The sequence below is a fragment of the Sinocyclocheilus rhinocerous genome, unplaced genomic scaffold (assembly GCF_001515625.1).
Source record: "Sinocyclocheilus rhinocerous isolate Xijiao unplaced genomic scaffold, SAMN03320098_v1.1 scaffold503, whole genome shotgun sequence".
Lineage (NCBI taxonomy): Eukaryota > Metazoa > Chordata > Actinopteri > Cypriniformes > Cyprinidae > Sinocyclocheilus > Sinocyclocheilus rhinocerous.
Genome location: NW_015643185.1, coordinates 1,463,228 through 1,486,524, shown reverse-complemented (window position 1 = coordinate 1,486,524; position 23,297 = coordinate 1,463,228). Strand labels below are relative to the sequence as shown.

General features: G+C 35.1%; 3 protein-coding genes across 4 annotated transcripts; 2 read left to right on the top strand and 1 right to left on the bottom strand.

The window, feature by feature from the left end:
- Positions 1–268: 268 nt before the first annotated feature.
- Positions 269–23,017, bottom strand: LOC107757153 (ras association domain-containing protein 4-like). Of its 2 annotated transcripts, XM_016574568.1 has the most exons (13): positions 22,945–22,985; positions 22,696–22,837; positions 15,183–15,268; positions 15,018–15,093; positions 5,329–5,471; positions 4,250–4,320; positions 3,868–4,028; positions 2,286–2,387; positions 2,158–2,209; positions 1,950–2,071; positions 1,285–1,382; positions 1,141–1,206; positions 270–511 (listed from the first exon to the last, which is right to left on the bottom strand). In XM_016574568.1, the coding sequence occupies exons 3-13, from the start codon at positions 15,236–15,238 to the stop codon at positions 427–429; spliced, it is 1,032 nt and encodes a 343-aa protein (XP_016430054.1). In that variant the 5' UTR covers positions 15,239–15,268; positions 22,696–22,837; positions 22,945–22,985; the 3' UTR covers positions 270–426. The 2 variants fall into 2 exon arrangements, with proteins under 2 accessions (XP_016430053.1, XP_016430054.1); XM_016574567.1 differs by lacking the exon at positions 22,696–22,837 and having other exon boundaries at positions 269–511; positions 22,945–23,017.
- LOC107757155 (C-X-C motif chemokine 9-like) lies at positions 16,242–17,619 on the top strand. Its single transcript, XM_016574569.1, has 4 exons — positions 16,242–16,314; positions 16,997–17,126; positions 17,217–17,300; positions 17,440–17,619. The coding sequence occupies exons 1-4, from the start codon at positions 16,260–16,262 to the stop codon at positions 17,543–17,545; spliced, it is 375 nt and encodes a 124-aa protein (XP_016430055.1). The 5' UTR covers positions 16,242–16,259; the 3' UTR covers positions 17,546–17,619.
- LOC107757156 (C-X-C motif chemokine 10-like) lies at positions 18,885–22,074 on the top strand. Its single transcript, XM_016574570.1, has 4 exons — positions 18,885–19,050; positions 19,158–19,290; positions 20,509–20,586; positions 21,835–22,074. The coding sequence occupies exons 1-4, from the start codon at positions 18,978–18,980 to the stop codon at positions 21,914–21,916; spliced, it is 366 nt and encodes a 121-aa protein (XP_016430056.1). The 5' UTR covers positions 18,885–18,977; the 3' UTR covers positions 21,917–22,074.
- Positions 23,018–23,297: the final 280 nt, after the last annotated feature.

Here is a 23,297-nt window from a genome sequence, read left to right as displayed (position 1 = left end):
CCAAACAGTTACAAAGCTGTTTTTTTTTTTTTTTTACATTCTATGGTCTAAACACAGAAAAGGCTAAGTTCCTGGGTTTCCTCAGATAATAGTGTTAAAAATACATAAGAAGTTAAAAGCTTGTATTACTGAAGCCAGAAATAGTCCTGAATTGTTCCCAAAAATAGAATATAAAAATACATTTCAGTTACAAATCACGTTATTAAATACAAAAACATTTAAAATCATTATTTACAAATCACAACTAACATATCATACAATAGAATGATGTTTTGTGGCATAAAAGACTGACAAGTGTACACAAGCGCAAAGTTTAAAGGAAGAGGGAACCACCTGGAGTAATGTAATGTTCCTTGTTCCCAGGATGCCTCCCACTGTGTAACATGGGTTCTCCAGCCAGAAGGCACTGACTTCATATCTTTAGTCTCAATAACATGAGCTTTTATCGCTTGTGGGAACTGACTCAGTGCATGGGTCACTCAAAGAACAATAAGAAATACTCATTGTGAACCTGAGGGAAACAGCACAACATTTTTTCTCAAGCGATAAAACAGTGATTAAGAGATAATGTAATGAAGCACTAAGAGATTGTATTGTAAGAATAGGTTCATGAGCATCAATTTTAAATATAATGATAATAGCAAACTGACTTTTAATGTTGTCCAAAGTCTGCTGGAATTTATTAAAGGTGTCATGAATTAGATATTCTATATGCGAGTACAAAACTCACGACACTGTACAGTATGTTAGCAAAACAAACATGAGACCAAATGAACACAATTCCTCATATAGCCTATTAGTTTTATTTGTAATATTGTTACTGTAGAAACATGCTAGGGGTGTATATTCTAAGTTTAACAAACAAACAAAAAATGGTTTGTCTTTTAAGTCATGGAGCATAAGTGCATCATAAAATAACATTCTAGGTAATTTGTAACGCCTGAGAATTGTGGGTAAAAATACTTACAGTTGCTAATTACTAGTTGTTAATTACAGTAGCCTATACTTTTTATATACTAGTTATTCCACTGATGCCTTCACCAAAATGAAAAACCTAAAACTAGCAATCTGTGGCTCACTGCTGTTGACTGTACAACAGAGAAGATGCCTCTGATCTAAACTGCCAGCATATTTTCTCACACATAATATGTAGTGTTAGAGATGCAATCCAATTTTTGCAACATCATTGACCTCAGTGCACTGTATCTGTGAAAAATAAGAGTACAACAGATTAAAATGAATACACTGTGTTGATTTTGTGAAACAGAATTTTGTGAAACTTACTTTCTTGTTAGTTTTAAAATCTCTCTCTCTTCCTCCTCTTTCAATTTATTGATGAAACTGTCCAAAACAGGCATTTCAAACTTAATATACTGTGCAACCTGTAAGACAATGCATTAATGCATTAACCGTTGAAATATAAGCACAGAATATTTTGAATATTAACAAAAATAGCAAAGAGAACTTGCAACTTGTGCATCAACATTTTCATTTTACATTGAATGTTTAGGGCCCTATCATACACCCGGCGCAATGCAGCGCAAGGCGCGGCGCAAGTGTTTTTGCTAGATGAGACTCTGATTGGTTTATTGCACGTTACGCCCAAAAAACACCCATTACTCATTAAGAGAATAGGGACAACCCGTTTAGACCATGCGCCCGGGCGCGCCGACCGTAGCAAAAGTGGATTCGGACACGCCCTGAGTGCACCTGCGCCGTGCGCTTTACCATGCGCTTAGATCGTTAAAATAGGGGCCTTAGTCTGCAATAGAAATATTTGTACTATTGTTAGTCCCTAGGATAGGATCCTAAAATTAGACTTGATATGTAGCATTTGGAAGTAACTATTGTTTACTGCATCTATATTTGAACAACAGAATGTAAGTTTGCCAGGGAAAGCACGTTCTGAATGACCTATTGTGAACTGTACAAATATACAAAATACTTACATCATATGTAATCTCTTCACCAAGGTCCTTTTCCATAATAAATATTCTGGCGATTTTTTCACATGGACCATGCAACAGACGAGATACCAAAGGATATTCTGTGTCCTTAAGTTTTGTTTTCTCTAAAGACAAAAGATGGGGAAAAAATCGTATAATCTGCAGATCAGTTGACTTTTGTTAAAAATAAGTTCGGAATGCAAAGCCTTACCCCCTGATTCGTGGACTAGGTAGAGGCCAAACTCATCTGCCTTATTCTCAACCTGTACCGAAGTACAGAACAGGGAATTAACAAGGAGTAAAAGATTGTGGCATTCAGCTGAATAAGGGAAAACTTACCCGAAACTTATTAAGAAGCAGGTTAAGAACTTGCTGTGTTGTCAAAGTGCTGTTCACTCGCACATTAGTCACTGATCCATATGATGGAGTAAAAACTGATGTCTGTAAAGAAAATGTGCAAAAAGGAGATCAATTTCAGCAATAATTAATTGAGTAATCTTTCATAAATTATGTGGTACACAATTAGTGTCAAATTTGGCATATGAGATTTGAAAAAATATAGGCTGCACTAAAATGAATATAATGTTCTTACTGTACAATATAGAATAATGAAATATGACCGGTAATATAATCTGTGGTCATCAATCTTATCTTTGTCAACAGATGATTATTTCATTCAGATATGTTTAGCAGACACTTTTTTGTTCACAATAAAGCAACGATAAATTATAGTGTACAATTGCTGTAAAAACCATAATCAAAAACAAAACAAAAGCAGCAATGGCAGAAACAAAACACAGTGTTTCTATAGTTCATTTTTTAGGTTTATTCCCTTTCGTGCTTCACACTATTTGTAATAAAATAAACAATAGAAATAAAATAAAATATTTAAAAAAATTTAAACCTATTTTATTTCAGCTAGTTGCCAAAGCAACATTTCTTATTTCATTCAGTAACTTGATGTACTAAGTATAAGTAAAGTATAAGTAACTTGATGTATAATTAAAACTATAACTGAAATAAAATGAATAAAAAACTATATTAAAACAAACATACTGTAACTAATAAAAATGAACTAAAAAAACATAACAAAAAAAATTACTAAAACTGTAATTAAAATGAAAGCAGAATATACATCAAATAAAATCAAAAACATAAAAAATATAATAGTATCTGAAATATCTATCTGTCTGTCTGTCTGTCTGTCTGTCTATCTATCTATCTATCTCTGCAGAGGCACCAGGCCAAATCATATGACCTTAAAGGACCATTTAAGAGAGAAGCAGATGACAATTGATAATAAAAGCACATGGTGCAGCCAAAGGGAAGGCCTGCACAGGAAAACACTGCCTCTCAGCACCTGCATCCATCTCAAAACACTGATGTACAACATAAACACTTAGACGACGGACACTTCCTATCACAGATGCTGCTGTGGCACTTTATGAGAGCACAGGCCCCTTGCCAGGCACAAGGCGTGCTGTCTTTCAATGAGCATTATTGTACTATTGTCCTGAACTTGGAGCATGGAGTAGTTCCAACTCATCTCTGCCTTCCATCTGAGACACTGCCCTGCTGATATAGGTGAAAGCTTTATAGATAGTCACTGTTCAAGTGCACTAAGGTTAACTGTGCTTTTTATTATATTAAAGGGGTCATATGATGCTATTTTAAAGATCATTATTTTGTGTATTTGGTGTAACAGAATATGTTGACATGCTTTAATGTTCAGGCTGACTCTTAATTTTTATAAAGAATATCTCTTTGGATTTGAGATAGGGATGCACCGATACCGATACTAGTAGGATGTCTTCTTCTTTATGCACCAAGAGCTTGTAACACTCCAAAGAGAAAGGAAAACTTGAAATCGCATCATATGACCCCTTTAAAGTAAAAACGTCAAAGTAAAACAAAAAATGACTTTGTGGTTGTAAAAATGGCCGTTGATGGAGAAGCGGTGTCTTTTTATCCTCTGTGAATCGTCAGTGTTGTGGATTTTGGATCTTCTTTGGATATTCACAAAGCTCGCGTCACTTCTTGTTCTCAGCAGTTGAGGGACGTCCTCCTCAGCACCATGCACACCTGCAGCGGAACCAGAGACAAGAGCAGGCTAATATTAAGATGAGGCATTCATTGATGTGTTGTAAACATGTGGTGAACATCTAGATATGCATTTAGTTCAGTTAATAATTATAATCTATAACAACCACCAATGTTTTCAATTTTACAACACAAATCAATAACATCTTTGATAAGATCTTCCTAATTGTGTGTGGAGAGATATGGATCATTTTCATACTCACTGGGTGCAGGTGAGGCACTGATTTTGTTGTTGTTGGGCTCTGAACAAAACTGGTGTTCAGCATTTTCATTCCTGTAAACAATAAAAACACAATTTAAATACATAATGGAAAACTAAGCTTTATAAAAAATAATTTTCATGGATGAGTTACAAAAATAGCTAATATAATTTTTTTTTGTAAAGAAAGGTTTAGTAAAAGGAAACGTTTAAAAAAACTTAGTTTGTCCATCTCAAGAGATCATTTTACATTTTATGAGTTTTATTGTCTATTGTTTATTTAAATGACATTTGGAAAATTTGAAATCTAATTTTTGTTACTAATATTTGGGATATAGGGACATTATTTATGGTTTTAGTTTTACTTTTAGCTAATTACAATAACCCTGGAAAATGCCAATAATTAACTAATTAATTCAATTCATGTAAATATTTTTTACTATTAAAAAGAGTAACTGGAATATTTCATTGGAAAAAGAAACACCTGATTACTCTGATTTATCTGTTGTTGCTACACAATATTACAATTTACTTGTATAAACTGCTAGCACAATGACAGTCGTCTTATCCTCACGTGCTGAATCTTTTTGCTCACAGTATCAAATCAAGGTTGCTGCAGCTTTGAACATTAAAGCTGATTAAAATTTCCATGATAGAGAAGAGTGCTGCACGTGAGAATAAGAAGTAGCCCAGGACTCTGAATATCCAGTTCCTCTGTTGAGCAATGCCACATAACCGCAGCTTTCACTTAGTTTCACCCATATGTCAAAATGTTCCTCAAAACAAACCTTTCTAACAATGGCCACAGGTCATAAACACCAACAGAATTACTTGTTGAATTATATAGGCTTTTAGGAAAAGTACACAGCATCTATACAGTATGATCAAATCTGAGCTGACCGAGAAAATAAAGGAGCAGCCATTTAACCTACAAAAAAGCCCTACGCCCATATCAAATCCTGGCTCATGTCTTGAGACGTCTATGACTGAGGTAGAGAGAAAAACAGATGGAGTTATGACCTAATGAAGGAAAGGACACATCTGGGTGTGGTGTAGCAGCAGCATTCAGGCAGTTCCACCCACCTGCTGGACTCTGAGCTCTCCGACCTCCACGCACCCGTGCAGGCGTATCGAAAGCGCTCGTCATCGTACATTTGGAGTCTGATTGGCCTCCTCAGGCCCCAGGAGATGTTGAGTAAACCCTCCACGAACAGCTCATCCTCCTCCTGCAAGAAATAATAATAATCATTAACTCTTTTGTCAGATGGAGGAAATCCTGCTGGCTCGTGTCTCAGCTCTGTTTCAAGTGTACGTGCTGAAGAGGCAGTTGCAAACCGCAGATATTCAATTGGAGGCGGTGAAGTTATGGAAAGTCACTTTGGGAGGAGTACAACAATATAGCAGAAGTACCAGATGTATTATTCAATGTATTATTAGATGGATAGACGGACAGACAGACAGACAGATAGATAGATATATAGATAGATAGATAGACTTTCAAGCAGAAACGTGCCACTTAATCACAGTCTTAATCCTATCAAGGCCTAAGTCAACAAAGTAGATTAGTCTCTTCCATTCACATGCAAAGCACAATAATGTCTTACTACTGCATTTGACAGAGCTAAAAATACCACAGAGATTAAACATTCAGCAAGATTCAGGACAGCTGCTTAAAATAACTAATTGTAGCAGATCAACCTGTCACAACCTTCTATTTTTGTGCAATTAAAGGATTTATCCTAATATGATGAGCACCTTTCGTAGCTCTACTGTATAACTTTGGTTTTAGCTGAAAGGTGAATCTGAGGCGAGAAAACACAATTCACATGTGAACATTATACATCTTATATTATTACCACAGCTGCATTTCAACTTAAAGCCCCACAGTGACACGTTAATTCAACAAACCACAAAACCACTGTGTTTTAAACAAACTCCTTTATGGTGACATTTACATAATTATATAGATGGAAGAACTTGTGTCAACATCTCATTTCAGTCCTAGGCTATTTATGTTCTGATTTCACAGAACTTTATTAAATTCTCAATTGTTCAGTCCTCAACAGGAGATTCTTGTGATTCTTTAACTAAATAATCATTCAACACAGACACAAAGCAAGACAGCGGTCAGAGCTGCAGCCCACCAGACTTTCCACCAATGGATCTGTGAGGACCTGTTCTTCAACAAAAGCCTGTGACCAAAATAAAATATTGTAATGGTGTCGGGAGCTGTTGTAATTGTGAGTGAGTGCAGTCAAGTGTCATGTAGGTGGAGGGCTGAGGGCTCCCAGGGCCTCATTGTTCCTGCAAAGTAAACATTTGGGGCAGCTGCGGCGGGGTCCCATTGGTCAGCTTCCTCTCTACTCTCCGTTCAGCACACACACTCTTCCTGTCAGGCATGCAAGGCCAAAGCTTAGCTAAATTTAGTGTTATTAGCCTTGGCTTATGGTCCGTTACTGCCGTGGCCTTATAAAAGGCGGTGTGCAGCCTCTAAACCAGATCAAACCAAACACAGTCTCAAGACACAACCTCTGCACAACAATCAGCGCTGTGATCCTACAAGCTTGTCCTACAGGTAAGTTTGAGATATTTGAGTTACTGAATGATCTAGGTTTATTACAACTAAACATTTCTTGACTTTCAAATGTCATTATACACTCTTTAAAAAATAAAGGTTCTTTATTGGCATCTATGGTTCCATGAAGAATGTTTAACATCTATGGAAACCTTCTGCACAAAGGGTTCTTTGCAATGGAAAAAGTTTTTTTAGAATATTAAGATGTTCTTCACAATAAGAAAAAAAGGTCCTTTTAAGAACTATTCACTAAAAGGTTCTTTTGGGAACCCCTTTTGGATGCTTTATATTTGAGAGTGTGGAATCTTTCCATTGCACAAAAGGTTCTTGGCAATGGTTCTTTAGATTTTTTTAAAATGTTCTTCACACAAAGAAAAATGTTTCTAAGAACTGATCACTGAAAGGTTCTTTGGTGAACCAAAATTGGTGCTTTATAGTGGAAATGTTTGTTAGATTTTTAAAAAGTTTTTCACACTAAGAAAAACAATGGTTCTTTTAAGAACTGTTCACTATAAAGGTCCTTTGGGGAACAAAAAAATTATTCTTATATGGCCTTGGTGCAAAAAAAACCTTTTGGAACCTTTATTTGCAGATGCAGAATGCATGAATAACTAATTGTGTCTCATCTCTCTCCAGGATGAAACCCATAAGATTACTCTTGTCTGTGGCTCCACTACCGACAATAACAGAGTCGCACGAGGACCTCTCTCAGTCCCTGGAGGAATACATGAACTCCATCAAAGAACTTGCCCAGCCTGCTTGTGGCCCTTTGAGGATATCCAGGACTCAGAGGCGTAAGCCCGTGGGGAAGCATGCAGGCTCTACTTCAACGTCACGCAGTGCTTCCCGGGCTCTGCAGCCCCGCCGTGCTTCCCTGGGTCTGGACGAGGTCATGCTGAGGTTCAACAGTCAGGTGGACCGCGGCACTAAAGACCCACTGGACTGGTTGTTTGCGCAGACTCACTTACAGTCACACGGAGAGGATTTGCGCAGGACTGACAGTGCACCTGCTGCTTTGTGGTTACTCTAATGAGCCAAAGCATAAAGACATGCTGATGGGAGGATAATACCGAACGAGTGATGGATGAACTCAATGGAGGATCTCATGAACTGAACTTCTTAATTTATTGTCTGAACAGACTTTTTGCACAAAGATGCTAATGTTTACAAGCTGTTACAGTCATGATTTTCTATGTTGCTTTTTTGTAATAAAATTTAAGAATGTATTTTATGTGACCTTGACTAAAATGTCTATCTATCTATCTATCTATCTATCTATCTATCTCTGTGTGAGTGAATGTGTTTGTTTAAACCTGATAAAGAAATGCTAATGATATAATTATAGTCAGTCATGTATAAATATTAATGTATATTTATAAGTGCTTATACATATTAATGATATGTATAAGTACACATCACATGATCTAGATATGTATTAAGCATAGATAAGATATAGGGGAGAAAGGACATACAAAATTGCAACATATTACAATCAGCTTCTAAATATGTTATGGCAGTACTAGCTATCTATCACTGACATAAAGATTCTGTATACTTTCATTTTCACAGATCAGGAAAAGCTTCCCACAGTATTATCCCTTGAGCAATTTATGCAAATAAAACAAAGCCAGAGGCTAAAATACAACAGCAATTTTCTTTGTGGTTAAAACCCACATATGCTGTTATATCAGGTCCCCAAGGCAAGAGATGACACTACAGTATTTGTGAGAGATAAAGGGATCCCTTACAGGGATTGTTCATCAAAAATAAAATCCGTCATCGTTTACTCATTGACATTCTTCAAAATATTTTCTTTTGTGTTCAACAGAAGAAAGAAATTCGTAAAGGTTTGGAACAACATGAGCGTGAGTAATTTATGACAAAATCTTTTTTTGGGTGAACTATCCATTTAAGTCCATTTCAGAATCTAAGGGCGTCCTCTGTTGGCTGCATGCAACTTTTTAATTTTACACCACTGTCTAAACACAACAAGCAAAGGGCGCTCAGTGAACGCTCTGATTCTGACCTGCCGCCTGAAGACGGAGGAAACATGTTGGTAAAAAAAAGTGTTTTCTTTAGGCTACTGTTGCAGATTAGCTACAACCTGTCCACATACAAAGAGTATCAGTTAGAGCGAAGATGAAATGCGGCTTTTTTTATTCGGAATGTAGCCTATTCAAGGCACTGTATTTCCTCATCATAGCCTATTATTTCCTCAAATAGGCTATATTACATATAACTAAAGTGTATAAAATTATTTTATTCAGAAATGTCATGTTTGTGATTTTTAAAATTTGTTAATTCGTTATTTAAATTAATAGACCTACAAATTTAGAAACATGTGCAGTAAGTCGCCGGCGTCAGTAGCCTAACTAAATTTATGAAAATAATCTTTGTGAGGAGGACTGGCAACAGCTGGTCTTAAATACTTTAGACACCGCACACTACACGACTTTAAACACCGACTGAAAACACCTATCTGAGCACAAATTACATTCATAATCGGCCTGACATTAGTGTGTTCCCGGCTTTACAGAATGAGCCAAGTCAGCGCTTTGAGCTAAAAAGTCTTACCGTTACTTGCGGGCGGATAGACGGGTTCTCTCCCTTGTCAGAGCAAGTTTTTAAAGGGGTCATATGATGCGATTTCAATTTTTCCTTTCTCTTTGGAGTGTTACAAGCTCTTGGTGCCTAAAGAAGATCTGTAAAGTTGAAAAGACTAAAGTCTCAAATCCAAAGAGATATTCTTTATAAAAGTTAAGAGTCAACCACACCCTCTTAAAACGGCGCATTCTAACACGCCCCCACATGTCTACATCACGATGTGGGAAGACGCAAAGAAAGAAGGCATAACTTTTTTATTTTTATTTTTTCTCTTATTTTTTTCTTCTTCTTTGTCTTCCTATATAATTTTTATATTCATAATGTCATCCAATGTTACATTAATTGTTGAATGTTGTTTATACTTGCAATAAAAAAAAAATTTAAAAAAAGAAGGCATAACTTTTATTCTGGCTGTTGCTGCTGCTGCCATGTTGTGGAGTCACTGTGTTTCGTTGTGAAAGCGAAACTACTTTATTTGGCGTTCCAAAAGAGGACACGACTAGAAATCAGTGGTTAAGTTGTATTTACAACACTGTTCCAGAACAGTTTAACCCAAATATTCAGATGTGTGCAGCACATTTTATGGAGGATGGATGAGGACTGTTTCCTGAACCAGCCTAGTTATATTATAATGTATAGTGTACATTATATGGAAAATAATGTTTTTTTTTTTACCTTAAACCGCATAAACACATTGCATTACACCAAATACACAACATAATGTTCTTTTTAGCAACGTCATATGACCCCTTTAAAAGAATTACAGAATTTTTACAGAATTATCGTTTTTCTAACATTTTCTGTTTCTTTTACACGTTGTGTAAAGTCGCATTTTTTGCGCGCAACATGTACAATCAGAAGCTCAGTGAACAGACTGTGGGCATGGTAGCAATCACTCGGCTGGGACTGCTATTATGTTACACCGTTTTAAAGGGGCCGTTTTAGAAACTCTGAGCTCTGATGAAGGCAGATGGGTTATTGCTGTAATCAAACAAGATAATGCCACCTTCATAGCTTGCTGTGTATATGGTCACAACTCTCGTGCATCCAACAGAGTAATGTTCTCTCATTTAGTGGATAAACTTAGGAAGGTAAATAGGAAATATATTGATGCTTATTTTATTCTGGGAGGAGATTTCAACGAATGCATGGATGATTGTCTGGACAGATACCCCCCTAGACTTGATGGTGGAAAGAATAATGATTAAATTTTTTCTCTTTGCAAGGATCTCTCCCTGACTGATGCATGCCGGTTCTTTAACCCTTATACGAAATATTTTACCTGGTCAAATAAAACTTTGTCTCTTAGATCTAGGATTGATTTATTTTTAATCTCTTCTTCTATCCTCAGCTACGTAAAAGATATTTCTCACACCATTGCCCCCTTATCTGATCATGTGGAGTCAGACAGGGCTGTCCAATCTCCCCATTTTTATTTCTTTTAGCCACAGAGTTACTCTGTCTAAGAATTAACCAAGATGAAAATTTGAAAGGAATTTCAATATTTGACAGGGAGATCAAAATGGCGCAGCTAGCAGATGACACTACGCTGTTTTTGGAGGACAAAAATCAGTTACCAAAAGCTCTGGAATTGGTTGAACAATTTTCATGTGCTTCGGGTCTAAAACTTAATACTTAATACTTAATACTAAAATTATGTCAATTCATGACATGGATGATATATTCTTAGGAGGTGTCCTAGTTAAAAAAAGTGTAAAATATTTAGGAATTCATATCACTAAAAACTCAATCAGTAGACATCATTTAAACTTTTCTGATAAAATGATAAAAACGAAACAGATCTTTAACATCTGGCTTCAGAGAGATCTTTCATTATATGGTAGAGTTCTTTTATCTAAAGTTGAAGGGCTCTCTCACTTTGTATATTCTGCTCTTTCTTTGTTTGTCAACGATAAAGCTATAAAGGAAATTAATAAAATATTTTTGGATTTTATTTGGAAAAATAGACCGTACAAATTAAAAAGAGATGTGCTTGCTAACTCCAGAAGTGAAGGTGGCCTTGATTTTTTTGGACTTCGCAGATACTGTAAACACCTTTAAAGTAAACCTTTTGTTGGAATATATTCATGTCTCGCTTCCCTGTTTCTGTATGTTTCTACAAGTTTTGTAATAAAAAAATAAAAAATAAAAAAAAGAACAGACTGTGGGTGGCCGCTGCGTTCTGCGGAGTCTTGAGAATAATCTCTCAACTCTCAAAACCAAAGTCTAAACAAACACCAAGAAGCAATATGATTTTGCGCTGAAGTGTTTCCTTACAATAACCTCTAGATGGAGCCGTTTATTAACAGTAGGTTAGGCTGTTAAACTAGATAAATTTACCTCAATGGCAGTTAGCCGCGGACCAACTTGAAAGCTACTGTCCTCAGATGTCACGTGAAAGGAAAAGGAGAAGGGAAAAAGTAATCTAACGTGATTTACGTAAATCACTACACAATCTAAACCTAACAATCGTTTATCTCTGCTGATGGTCATTCAAAGTTAGCTGTGTATTATGATAAAATACAATGTATAAAATGAAGATGATTTAGCAGTTCAGGGCATTTAAAAACATATTAGACCTACTTCCTTCCTTCCTTGCTTATTTACCAGAAGTGACTAATTGTTCCCAGGTTCAACAACAACATGCTCACAAAAATGGTTTGTTTTGTTTTTATTAATTAAAATCTAACATGACAATCTCCTAAACTTTCTAAGTTGATTTTAAGTGGATGTATTTAAAACCTGCTATGATCTTGTCTAAAGCAATAATTAATTCACTCACATTAATTAACACAGATGCAACATAGTGACAGGGCTGCTACATAGAAAGTTGCTGGTTTAAGTCCAATAAGAAGTAGGCTACGCTATCATGGATCCGAAGCATGACAACCCCTGCTACATGAATACTTACTTTACTAGGCTCCTGCAATCCACCACTTACTCATTTACTTTCAGCACTCTCACTTTCCCCTGAACATTATGCAACGTGTCTTTAATCAATCTCTGTACTTATTTGTCCTCCCTCTCTCTCTCTCTCTCTTTCTCTCTCCAAACAGCTATTATCACATGGTATACAAGTTTATTCTCACATTACCTGTGACTCAGCCTCATGTGATCATCTTGAATAAAAGAAAAACTAATTTTCTGAAATGTCCTCAATGAGCAGTTACTCACTGGAGTTACTAAACGGGTTTTTCATCACAGGCATATCATTTAGATCCTAGAACTTTGCCAAATGTAAATTATTCAGATTCAACAATACAAAAAAATTGCATTAATTAACACAGATGCAACATAGTGACAGGGCTGCTACATAGAAAGTTGCTGGTTTAAGTCCAATAAGAAGTAGGCTACGCTATCATGGATCCGAAGCATGACAACCCCTGCTACATGAATACTTACTTTACTAGGCTCCTGCAATCCACCACTTACTCATTTACTTTCAGCACTCTCACTTTCCCCTGAACATTATGCAACGTGTCTTTAATCAATCTCTGTACTTATTTGTCCTCCCTCTCTCTCTCTCTCTCTTTCTCTCTCCAAACAGCTATTATCACATGGTATACAAGTTTATTCTCACATTACCTGTGACTCAGCCTCATGTGATCATCTTGAATAAAAGAAAAACTAATTTTCTGAAATGTCCTCAATGAGCAGTTACTCACTGGAGTTACTAAACGGGTTTTTCATCACAGGCATGTCATCATTTAGATCCTAGAACTTTGCCAAATGTAAATTATTCAGATTCAACAATACAAAAAAATTTTAATAATACATTTAAAAAAAGGATGTGTAAAAGTAAGCTGAAGAAATGTTTGAGCATGAACTCTCTTCATTCCGTCACATAAGATTTTAAAGTAAACCATTCCCTCACACAGAGACAAACAAAAAGACGTCAAATACTGTAAAACACACACACACACACACACACACACACATACACGCATAAAAGCATCCAACTTTTATGGCCTTCCAGTCTGCACTGTGTACAAATGTGGCATATTTATGAATAAAGCACTTCCAGTTCCATTTATGGCATTTAGTTGCAAGTAATATATTATGCATATAAAGTATTTTCACACACATTCATACTGACCGAGGTTAAATTTGACCAAACTCATTCTAAAAACACAAGCAGCCAGCAGGGATTTCCCAGAGACTGCAACAGATTTAACAGATCATAACATTGTGACAGATTGTGTCCTGTTTGCTGACAGATCAGACAAACCTCCTTTTAAAAAAACTTGTTAAGTTACTTGTCAAGATAAAATTGGAAATTATTAGGAGCTTGTTTGTACTCTTGGTCATGTTCACTGACAGAAACAGATTGTAAATAATTTGTAGATATTTCAGTAAATGATTGCATCTCTCCCCTGACTTTGTAAGGGCCATCAGTGTGAAAACTGATAAAGGGATAAAGGGAGTTTTTTGGTATCACTGACCAATAGATACGTAAAGCCACATATTTTTTTCTTTAACAAAGTAATATAGACTTTGAATTATAATGTGGTTTATTTATATAAATAAATATATATATATATATATACACACACACACACACACACACACAGTACAGTGTGTGCATAATTATTGCAGTTCTGGAAAATGGTGGAACTGGAGACTAAAGGGTTCCTGATGGTTTCACACCTAATTCTTCACATTAATTATTTTGCAGTTAATGTGTCTTTTCTTCTCCACCTGTTTTTTTTGTCTGACCCAATGAGCATTTCGCTGTCCAATGGTCATGCCTTAACTTTGCAATTTCTAGTACTGCATCCTTCTCATGGCCATTTAATAATTTTTTACTTTTCAATTTGAGTCAAATCTCTTTTTGGCTCATTTTATCTGTAAAAGAAAACCTCCTTAATAATTATGCCCACCTGAATATAAGGCGTTTTTCACTTCCATCCTTCATTGGCAATTATATATCATTTATAAATGATTAAAGACAAAATTAAGAGTAGTTATTTAGATTGATGTGGTTTGGAATTTGTAACATGTGCTTGGAAATAAAATATGATCAGAATAACAACTTATAATAATAATAATTATGCAAGCACTCTATATAAGATCATAATATACAGTATAATTATAAATTAAATAACTAAGTCACAAAAAGTATTTCAGAGCAATATAATAATGATAGCTCATAATACATATTTCTAATGATGTTATAGTTCAGTCTGGGATAGGTTATGCTAAAAATGCAGCCAATCACATGTCATCTAGGACCATTTAATCCGAGCCGTTTTAGGTAGACGTGGTTGACTCTTAACTTTTATAAAGAATATCTCTTTGGATTTGAGACTTTAGTCTTCGCAACTTTACAGATCTTCTTTATGCACCAAGAGCTTGTAACACTCCAAAGAGAAAGGAAAAATTTAAATTGCATCATATGACCCCTTTAAGAATGGTGCACTTGGATTTACTCCAGTGTCACACATTCCTATTCTGAGACAATAATCTTTTTGTTTTGCAGTCTCACACACTTCGACTCAAGTCTTGGCCAGATTAGATCTATTAATCACTAACCAGGAAACAAAAGATTTGATTTAGATCCACAGATAGTTTCACTATCTGTGACCTAACATACCTCACGAATCCTAAGCTGGAAGCTTTTTCCCTCGTGGTAACAGTTGTACGTTTTTAGAAGGGACAAAATATCAGACCTGAAAAAGAGACAAGATTTAACAACAAGGGCTTTTAGTTAGAAGGCATGTTTCTAATGTTTAGTGTGTATCAAAAGTGGAACTCTTACTTTGCAATTACTTTCTCCTCATTCAACCTCACATAGGAGGTCTTGTCAGGATCCATAGTGGGGTTCCTCAATAGAAAGGCTTTCAGCTAGAGAAGAGCAAGACAATGGGAGAGAAAGCAAGGAGAACGAGACAAAGTTAATAATATAAAAGGTTGAGTGAATGATTAACAGTGAATAGAGACATACCATGTGTAATGTGACTTCAAAAAATTTTTTCATCATCCAAATGAATCAATGTCAGTATGAATCTTGTGCAGGAGGATCAAGTGAAAGTAATCACAGGAATATGGGGAAATCACATGGTCCTACAGTTACATACAGAATGTGTCATCTTGCCGTAAGGCTTGCCATGACATGTTTTCAAACCTTCTGAAAGGTCACAGAATAATCACTTTTTTCATTGGAAAAATATGAAAAATAAAATTAATACAAACTCCAAAAGAGAAAAAACACTATAAAATTAGCCCAAATGACTTTAATTATTCACTGAGAATTATGTAATTATTATAAATATAATTATAATTTAATTATTCACACCATTGCAGCTCTCAAATCTCTTTCTCTATATCAGTATTCAAAACTGCCCCTCCATGATTAGTGGCTGGTTTGAGATGTTGACTTGGCACTTTTGAATCTGACACGGTTGCAAATGAGATTCCATTTTAAGGGTAGGGATATTTTCTGTGAAAATGAATTTGAGTCTGTTCCACACATTAAACTATACATATTGCTTCAGAAGTTTTTTTTAATAGTGAAAAAAAAAAAAAAACATCATATGGTTTTGGAACGACATGAGGGTGAGAAAATAATGACAGAATTTACATTTTTGGGTCAAATGTGAACAGAGAATTCCTCATAGGCTGCTTAATGTACATGTGACCAAGTTTTTAAAGATTTCTACAGTAGTGTGATGTTGGAAATGACTCTCTATTATCTGTGTTCAAATGGTTTGATCCCGTGGGAGTAGCAACAAAGCACTGGAATTTCCAGGAGTGGCACCAAAGTTGGGAAGTCCCTCATAGGGAGTATAAAATGACAGCAGGCCATTGAGCACTTGCACACAGAAACACTTTCAACATGACACTGACAGTGCATGCTTTGCTGGCTTTCAACCTCGGCATCCTCCTAACAGGTGAGTGGATCAGAACAGATGAACTACAGTAGAATCCCAGACCCACTAAAACAGTAACTGAGCACCTGCTGGGTTATACCTGAGTTGGCAAAATTCTACTTAATTAAATCTTCTTACATCTCTGCAAAACAAGCTGTACAAGTTAACTACAAATTATTTTAATTATAATAATAATTTAGTTATTTTAATTCTATACTATCGTTTGAAACATTGTTAATGCTTTTGTAAGAAGTCTTTTATGCCAAGGCTGAATAGTAAAACAGTAATATTGTTAAATATTTTACAATTTAAAATTACTTGTTTAATGCAATTTATTCCTGTGATGGCAAATCTGAATTTTCATTACTCCAGTCTTCAGGGTCACATGATCCTTCAGAAATCATTCTAATATGCTGATTTGGTGCTCATTCATTTTTTTTTTATTATAACAATTTGTGCTGCTTAATATTTTTGTGGAAACAGTGATAGTTTTTCTAAGGATTCTTTGATGAATAGAAAGATTATAAAAACAGCATTTATTTTAAATGTATCAAAGCATTATAGTCACTTTTGATCATTTAAATGCATTGCTGAATAAAATTATTAATTTATTTAAAAGAAAAAAATACAAAACCTTACTGACAATGAACCTTTTTGATACATAATTGCTGTTTAATAATTTCACTTTTTTTTCTAAATACAGTCCAAGTGGTGGAGAGTCAGTATGTTCCAAAGACCTGTCAGTGTCCACAGGCTAAAATAAGAATCAAGGGACCATTTTCAGATTTCAAAGTCACTCCAAAAGGACCTAACTGTTTACAGGATGAGATCATGTAAGTTCATACATTTTACTTCATAAGATTCTAAATGTACATGCACCATTGGATTTACATGTCCTATTATTTCTCTGTATTTTTCATTAGAGTTATACGGCAGAAAAATAATAATCACGTGTGTCTTAGTCCGGAAGGTCGCCAAGGCAAAAGACTGCTGAAATGTTGGCAAAGGTAAGAGAGTGTTATTACTGAATGAGTCTCTAAACTACAGCACAGCTTATCCAAACAACACACACTCCAAACATCTCCAAATATGATGGACTGTGACTCTTATCTGCTGAGCTTGATTCTACAGTTTTTTTTTTCTCAGCACACAAAAGGATGGCAAGGACAGCAAAAAATGCATACACCAACAAGATCAAAAGCCAAGGCGAAGAAACAGGAAGCATGTTAAATCCAGGAAGGTCACGTCTTAACCTCAAATACTAAAGATACTGAGGCAAAGAACGTAAGAGATCCACAGGAGAGAATGCTCTTCAAAGCCTGTGCAAAGTGCTTTAGCCCTGCTGTACATTCATATGCACTAAACAAGCCAAGGACATAAGAAAAGGCTGAATTCAGAGGAGTGCACATGTCTATGGAGGCCAAGGGACGCATATAATGAAGACATGATACAACAGGGACAGCTTCTAACCTTGACGTGTTTTACAGGGACGAGATATGCAATGCTATACAGGTCTTACATATTGGCCAGTCTGTAGAAACAGATTTATGTCTTATAAATTCTTATAAATGTATATATTCTTATATATTGTTATTTTAAATTTATATATTCTTATAAATATATATTCAGTGATCACAAGAAGAAAATGCTTTTTTACAGTTTAATATAAAATAAACTAATATAATAAACATGAACTAACACAAAAAGAGAACTTCAATGTGATTCTCCACTTTCTTGTGTTCTCACGTTTGTTTACATAGGACTATATTCTGCTATACAATTCTTAAATTCATGTCTTAAATTTTATATATATATATATATATATATATATATATATGCCTAATTTACTAGACTGTAATATCAAAATACCAAAATGCTAACAAAGTACAATGCTGAAGGTTTAACTTAATGTTGGGTTCCCACAAGGTTCCAGACCTGGAGAAGTTACATTTTTGGAAATTAATTTTCTGTAATAAAATAACAGCTTTTCTACACTGTAAAAAGTGCAATGCAATTGCTAAGGAAATATTTCTACCTTATTAAACCCTTAAATATTACTTTTGATGGTATAACCTAATGCAGTCAGGTTGATTCAGTCTTTTTAAATAATATAATATAATATAATATAATATACCACATGAAAAGTGAGTGAAGTAAAGTGAACTGCACATGGTTATCTGAAGCACATGGTTATCTGATTTCAATACATTTTCTTTGCATTACACACACACACACACTATATATATATATATATATATATAGTGTGTGTGTGTGTATAAAATCTAGTTATTAGTATAAATATATTAATAAAAGTTATGGAAATGTCTTGGAAACTCATTGGGCAAATGTGTGGGAACCGTTCAGTTTGAACAAATAATCCTAAATGGATACAGAAGAGCATATGATCAAATAAAAACTTTCTGAACAATTTAACCATATAACCAACAATAGCATTCCAGACAACAAAACTAACCTACACAATATAGGTACACAGGTGTTGAGAAATCACCTCTCCTGTCTCAAAGCATTTACCTGAAATCATGTGACTCTGATCCTGCTTAATATGGCAAAACAGGAAATGCATTAAGGAGGGAAAGTGAGGAATAAAAAGAGGACCGTTCTGTGCACATTCTAGTGCAAACACACTCGAGAGACATTCTTGTGAATGACGCAGCTTTAGAGAAATGGCTTTCAGGACTCAGCAAGCAAGTGTCTGCCCGCTTCTCCTAATCTCATTCTGCTTATACTTCATCACAGGTACAGTAGCATTTAAATACTTATCAGGACAGTTTACAGATTTTTCAGATATTGGTCATGGAGGTGATGTGGGACACATTGTTTTATGTTTCTGGATTTGTCTTTAGATAACAGGGCCGCTGCAATATCCATTCGAGAAAAATGTGAGTGTGCTGAGGAAACTGGCTCAGTGCAATGGAGAAAAATTACAGACTACACGATCATACAGAAAGATCCTCTTTGCAACAAGGTTCAAATCATGTGAGTAAGAAAGCATCATTCTCATTCAGGTGTATCTGAATGTGTTGTGCTCCCTTTCTTGAGATGAGTGGATTTTGTATGAGATGAGTGGATTTTATGTGCAGCTTCCGAAAAAAATTTACCTTTGATACATTGTCGTAGAAAGTATTTCTTGTCTAAAACACTTTTGTGGAAATCATGTCTAAATTCAGAAATTCCGATCGAGCCACACCTTGGCTCATCATTTGCTTCAAACTGAAATTCGTGTATCGCCCTCATGTCACTCAAAACATTATTTTTTTTTCATGTGGAACACAAAAGGTGTTATTATGTCAATGTTGCTTTTTTGCATTTTTAAAAAAGTTTGGTGATTACTGCCAGTCTTGGCCAAATGCAATTATGCTTTACCATCTTTTAAAAATATATATATATATATTAAGTAAGTGAATGTGACCTCTCAATGTGCATGATGCCCCTGCTTCCAAGCAAATCTTGTAATATTCTACTAAATTCAGTACTTTTTACTGTAGTCTATAACTATAAGTCTGTAATAATTAACATGCAATTATATCCCTCCTGGACATTTTGCAATCCATGTATTTGTTAACTGTGTGTGAGGATATTACACAACATGTCATGTTGAGACATATCGTGAGTTGGGATCATTTATCTGGAGGGAAGCCCAAAACCAAGCCATGGCAAGATAAATTTTGCATTAGATTAGTTTCATTTAAATTTTGGCATGAGTGGGCATGATGCGAATAAATATCACGAATACCACTGAACTCTTCCTCAAGAAACTGGAAATATTAGCTTTTTTATGGCAAAATCTAGTGAACACAGATGCAGTGGGACAATTTTTGATAATTTTTCATTGATATTATGATGCCAATTGACTTACCCCTCACAAAATACTACTTTAAATAGCGTCAGAGAAAACAACAAATAGGAAAAAGGAAGAAATGTGAAATGCAAAACTAAAATGTCTCACTTTACCTGTATTCACCTTAAGCCTGAGGCTTAAGTTTGTTTTAGTAAAAACACTTTTACAATAGTCTAAGTAATGATCAAACAATGCAAAGATTAAATTAATTTTCGGTATAATTAATATAAGACTTCAAATATAAGACTTCAAATTTGGAAAGGTGGCATGAGTAAATGCCTCCGATCAAATGTTGCTGTATCTTATAGCTTGCAGTGGTTTGCACACATTTAAAAACACACTGTTCTCCTCCACAGACTCCAGCTGTCAGGTAAACGAGCTTGTCTAAATCCAGAGTCCAAGCAGGGGAAAAAACTACAAAGATGCTGGAGAAGGTATGTGAACAACAGCTGCCCTCTGATCACGCTGCAAACGATTTGATTATTACATTTACATTTAGACATTTAGCAGACGCTTTTATCCAAAGCGACTTACAAATGAGGACAATGGAAGCAATCAAAATCAACAAAAGAACAATGATATGCAAGTGCTATAACAAGTCTCAGTTAGCTTAATGCAGTACACGTAGCAAGTTTTGTTTTTAAATCATATAATAAATAAAAAGAAAACAGATAGAATAGAAAAAGAATAGAGCAAGCTAGTGTTAGAGGCCTTTTTTGCTTTGGTTAATCAGAAGAATTCAGAAAGTCAGAATTATAATTGTATAATAAATAAAAATAAAACAAATAGATAGAATGCAAAAAGATTAGAGAAGCAAGTGTTATTTTTTTTTTTTTAAGAAAACAAGCAGTTAGTAAATAAATAGAGTGCAAGTCTAAAAGGGGGAAGTTTTTTTATTTTTATTTTATAAAGAATAGAATTAGAATAGAGAGTGGTAGATTTAGAGGGTCAAATAAAGATGGAAGAGATGCGTTTTTAGCCGATTCTTGAAGATGGCTAAGGACTCAGCTGCTCGGACTGAGTTGGGCAGGTCATTCCACCAGGAGGGAACATTTAATTTAAAAGTCAGAGAAAGTGATTTTGTGTCTCTTTGGGATGGCACAATAAAGCGCCGTTCACATAACATTTATGATTAAATGATTATAATTAGTATCAATGATTATAACATTAATACACTAATAAAAAAAAGTGAAAAAGTATGAATTAAGTACACCAATTTCAAACCTCATATAGGTTTTTAATTTGAATAAAGTGAAAAACACTGCCACTATGTGGAAGAAGCAAATAATATCATGAAAATACTCATTCTAAAGATTCACTAGCTCCCCTCTCTGCACACCACATAGGTACAAAAGCTATAACAGCATATTAATACATTAATAATATTGTCAAATACATAAAAAATATTGACAATGTTTTAAAGTAATATGATATTTTTAAAAATATAAATAAAAATACTTGTTATATGCAGCACTAGAAGCCTTGCATTATACAAATTGTATATAGCTGCTGATGCTTTCAGGGATGTTCGAGTAAGAATAAATATGGTCTCTAGTGAATTTTAAGTGTTTACGTTGCCATTAATGGTGTGCATTGATTTAGGGTTGAGAACATGTGTTTTTGCTTGTTCAGCTTTGCGGGCCTCCCCAATAATTAAACCCTTTCACTGTTCTATTGTCTAGGATTAAATTCAGCACACAGAAGAAGAAGGTCTGTCTGAAGCTCAAGAAGAAGAATGGACCAAAAAAGCCCAAGAGGCATTAATCAATCTTTACCTTTTCTGTGTAGAAAGACTATGTGCATGTACTTTGTCATTTACCCTGCCAGTCCTTTATTTGCACAAATAAATTATATATGTATTATGTAGATGGAATGTGTGTATATATATATTTTGTACTGCTATTTTCTAATAAAAACTTATAAAAGTTTTTGCATGGTTTTGTGCAATTGATGTGATAGTTAGCTTATATCATTTTATGTCCGTATTTAAAAGAAAGCAATCTGACATTTAATTTTAAAAATACAACTACACATATATAAAAACATATAATAAAATCAACAAAAAAGCATTCTATTCAGTGAAGGAAAATAATTTGAATATTCTATGAACTAACCCCACCTCTGTCTTTGACCACTCTCATTAATATTAAATATGCCACTTTAGTCTCATGGCAAGAAACGCCTTTCAAGAAAAAGAAAAAAAAAGAACACAATCTACTGTGTTTACCAGAAAGAATCCCATTTATGCATTAGACCAATTTAAAAACAAGGGGTCACGACTAGAGATGCTCTCCACCTGCATAAAGAAATGACACTGTGAAGCCCCCTGCCCACCCAATCAATTACTGCAAACCAGCTGTGACTCTCAACTGCAGAAATATATCAGGCATATAGAGTCTTTAACCACTTCTGGATTTCTGTGTCACTATTTTGCAGAAGATTTGAAAGACACAGGCAAAACACATAAGTTTCATATGGGCTATTATTTTGATTTGCTTTCATTACATGTACACATTACAGAAAATATCACAATCCTGACACACCTGGTGCAGATGTACTCTTGTCAGATGATTCACTCAAGTACAGTTTGTTTTGTCAACTGCATAAAGTCACGTAGGCCTACCTGAGAAGTTTCAGAAGAAGCCTAGGAAGCCTTCAAAAAAGACAGCAGTACATACAGCTCACCTGCAGAATTATTCAGAAAAAAAAACATCTCAAATGAAACCATTTCCATTAATAATGCACTCTTGTCTAACACATCTTTTCTATTTCCTTGCATATATTGTTCTTACCATCTCATGAAACGCCGTTCCTTTGTAAGAGCAGACGGAACCCAGCTGTTTTGTAAGACACAACGTCTTATCTTTCCACTTCACCCTGCTGCTTCCTCAGGGAATAGACGGTCAAAATAACGCTACTCATTGAGAAGACTGCCAGCTGTGTAAACCAATCCGACACTCCGCTGATTACATGAGCCAATCAGAGACGTCCGTGGGCAGGAGTCTTCTGCGGTTGCCCTGGGAAACGCCGGGACCGTTCACACCATTATTAGCATGTCTGTGAGATAATTATCACTAGTCTTGCGATAACCCTGAGACAATTAAGCTGCAAATAAAAGATTGCCGTTAAATTGCATTCGACCCAC

Coding starts and splice junctions, on each gene's coding strand:
- LOC107757153 (XM_016574567.1), bottom strand. Junction 5,472..15,017: donor TCCAGCTTAGGATTCGTGAG/GTATGTTAGGTC, acceptor TATTTCTTGCAG/GAGGAGGATGAGCTGTTCGT. Junction 2,210..2,285: donor TGCTTCTTAATAAGTTTCGG/GTAAGTTTTCCC, acceptor ACTTCGGTACAG/GTTGAGAATAAGGCAGATGA.
- LOC107757155 (XM_016574569.1), top strand. CDS start 16,260: ATGACACTGACAGTGCATGCTTTGCTGGCTTTCAACCTCGGCATCCTC. Junction 16,315..16,996: donor CCTCGGCATCCTCCTAACAG/GTGAGTGGATCA, acceptor TTCTAAATACAG/TCCAAGTGGTGGAGAGTCAG. Junction 17,301..17,439: donor CTGCTGAAATGTTGGCAAAG/GTAAGAGAGTGT, acceptor TTTTTTTCTCAG/CACACAAAAGGATGGCAAGG.
- LOC107757156 (XM_016574570.1), top strand. CDS start 18,978: ATGGCTTTCAGGACTCAGCAAGCAAGTGTCTGCCCGCTTCTCCTAATC. Junction 19,051..19,157: donor CTGCTTATACTTCATCACAG/GTACAGTAGCAT, acceptor ATTTGTCTTTAG/ATAACAGGGCCGCTGCAATA. Junction 20,587..21,834: donor CTACAAAGATGCTGGAGAAG/GTATGTGAACAA, acceptor TCTATTGTCTAG/GATTAAATTCAGCACACAGA.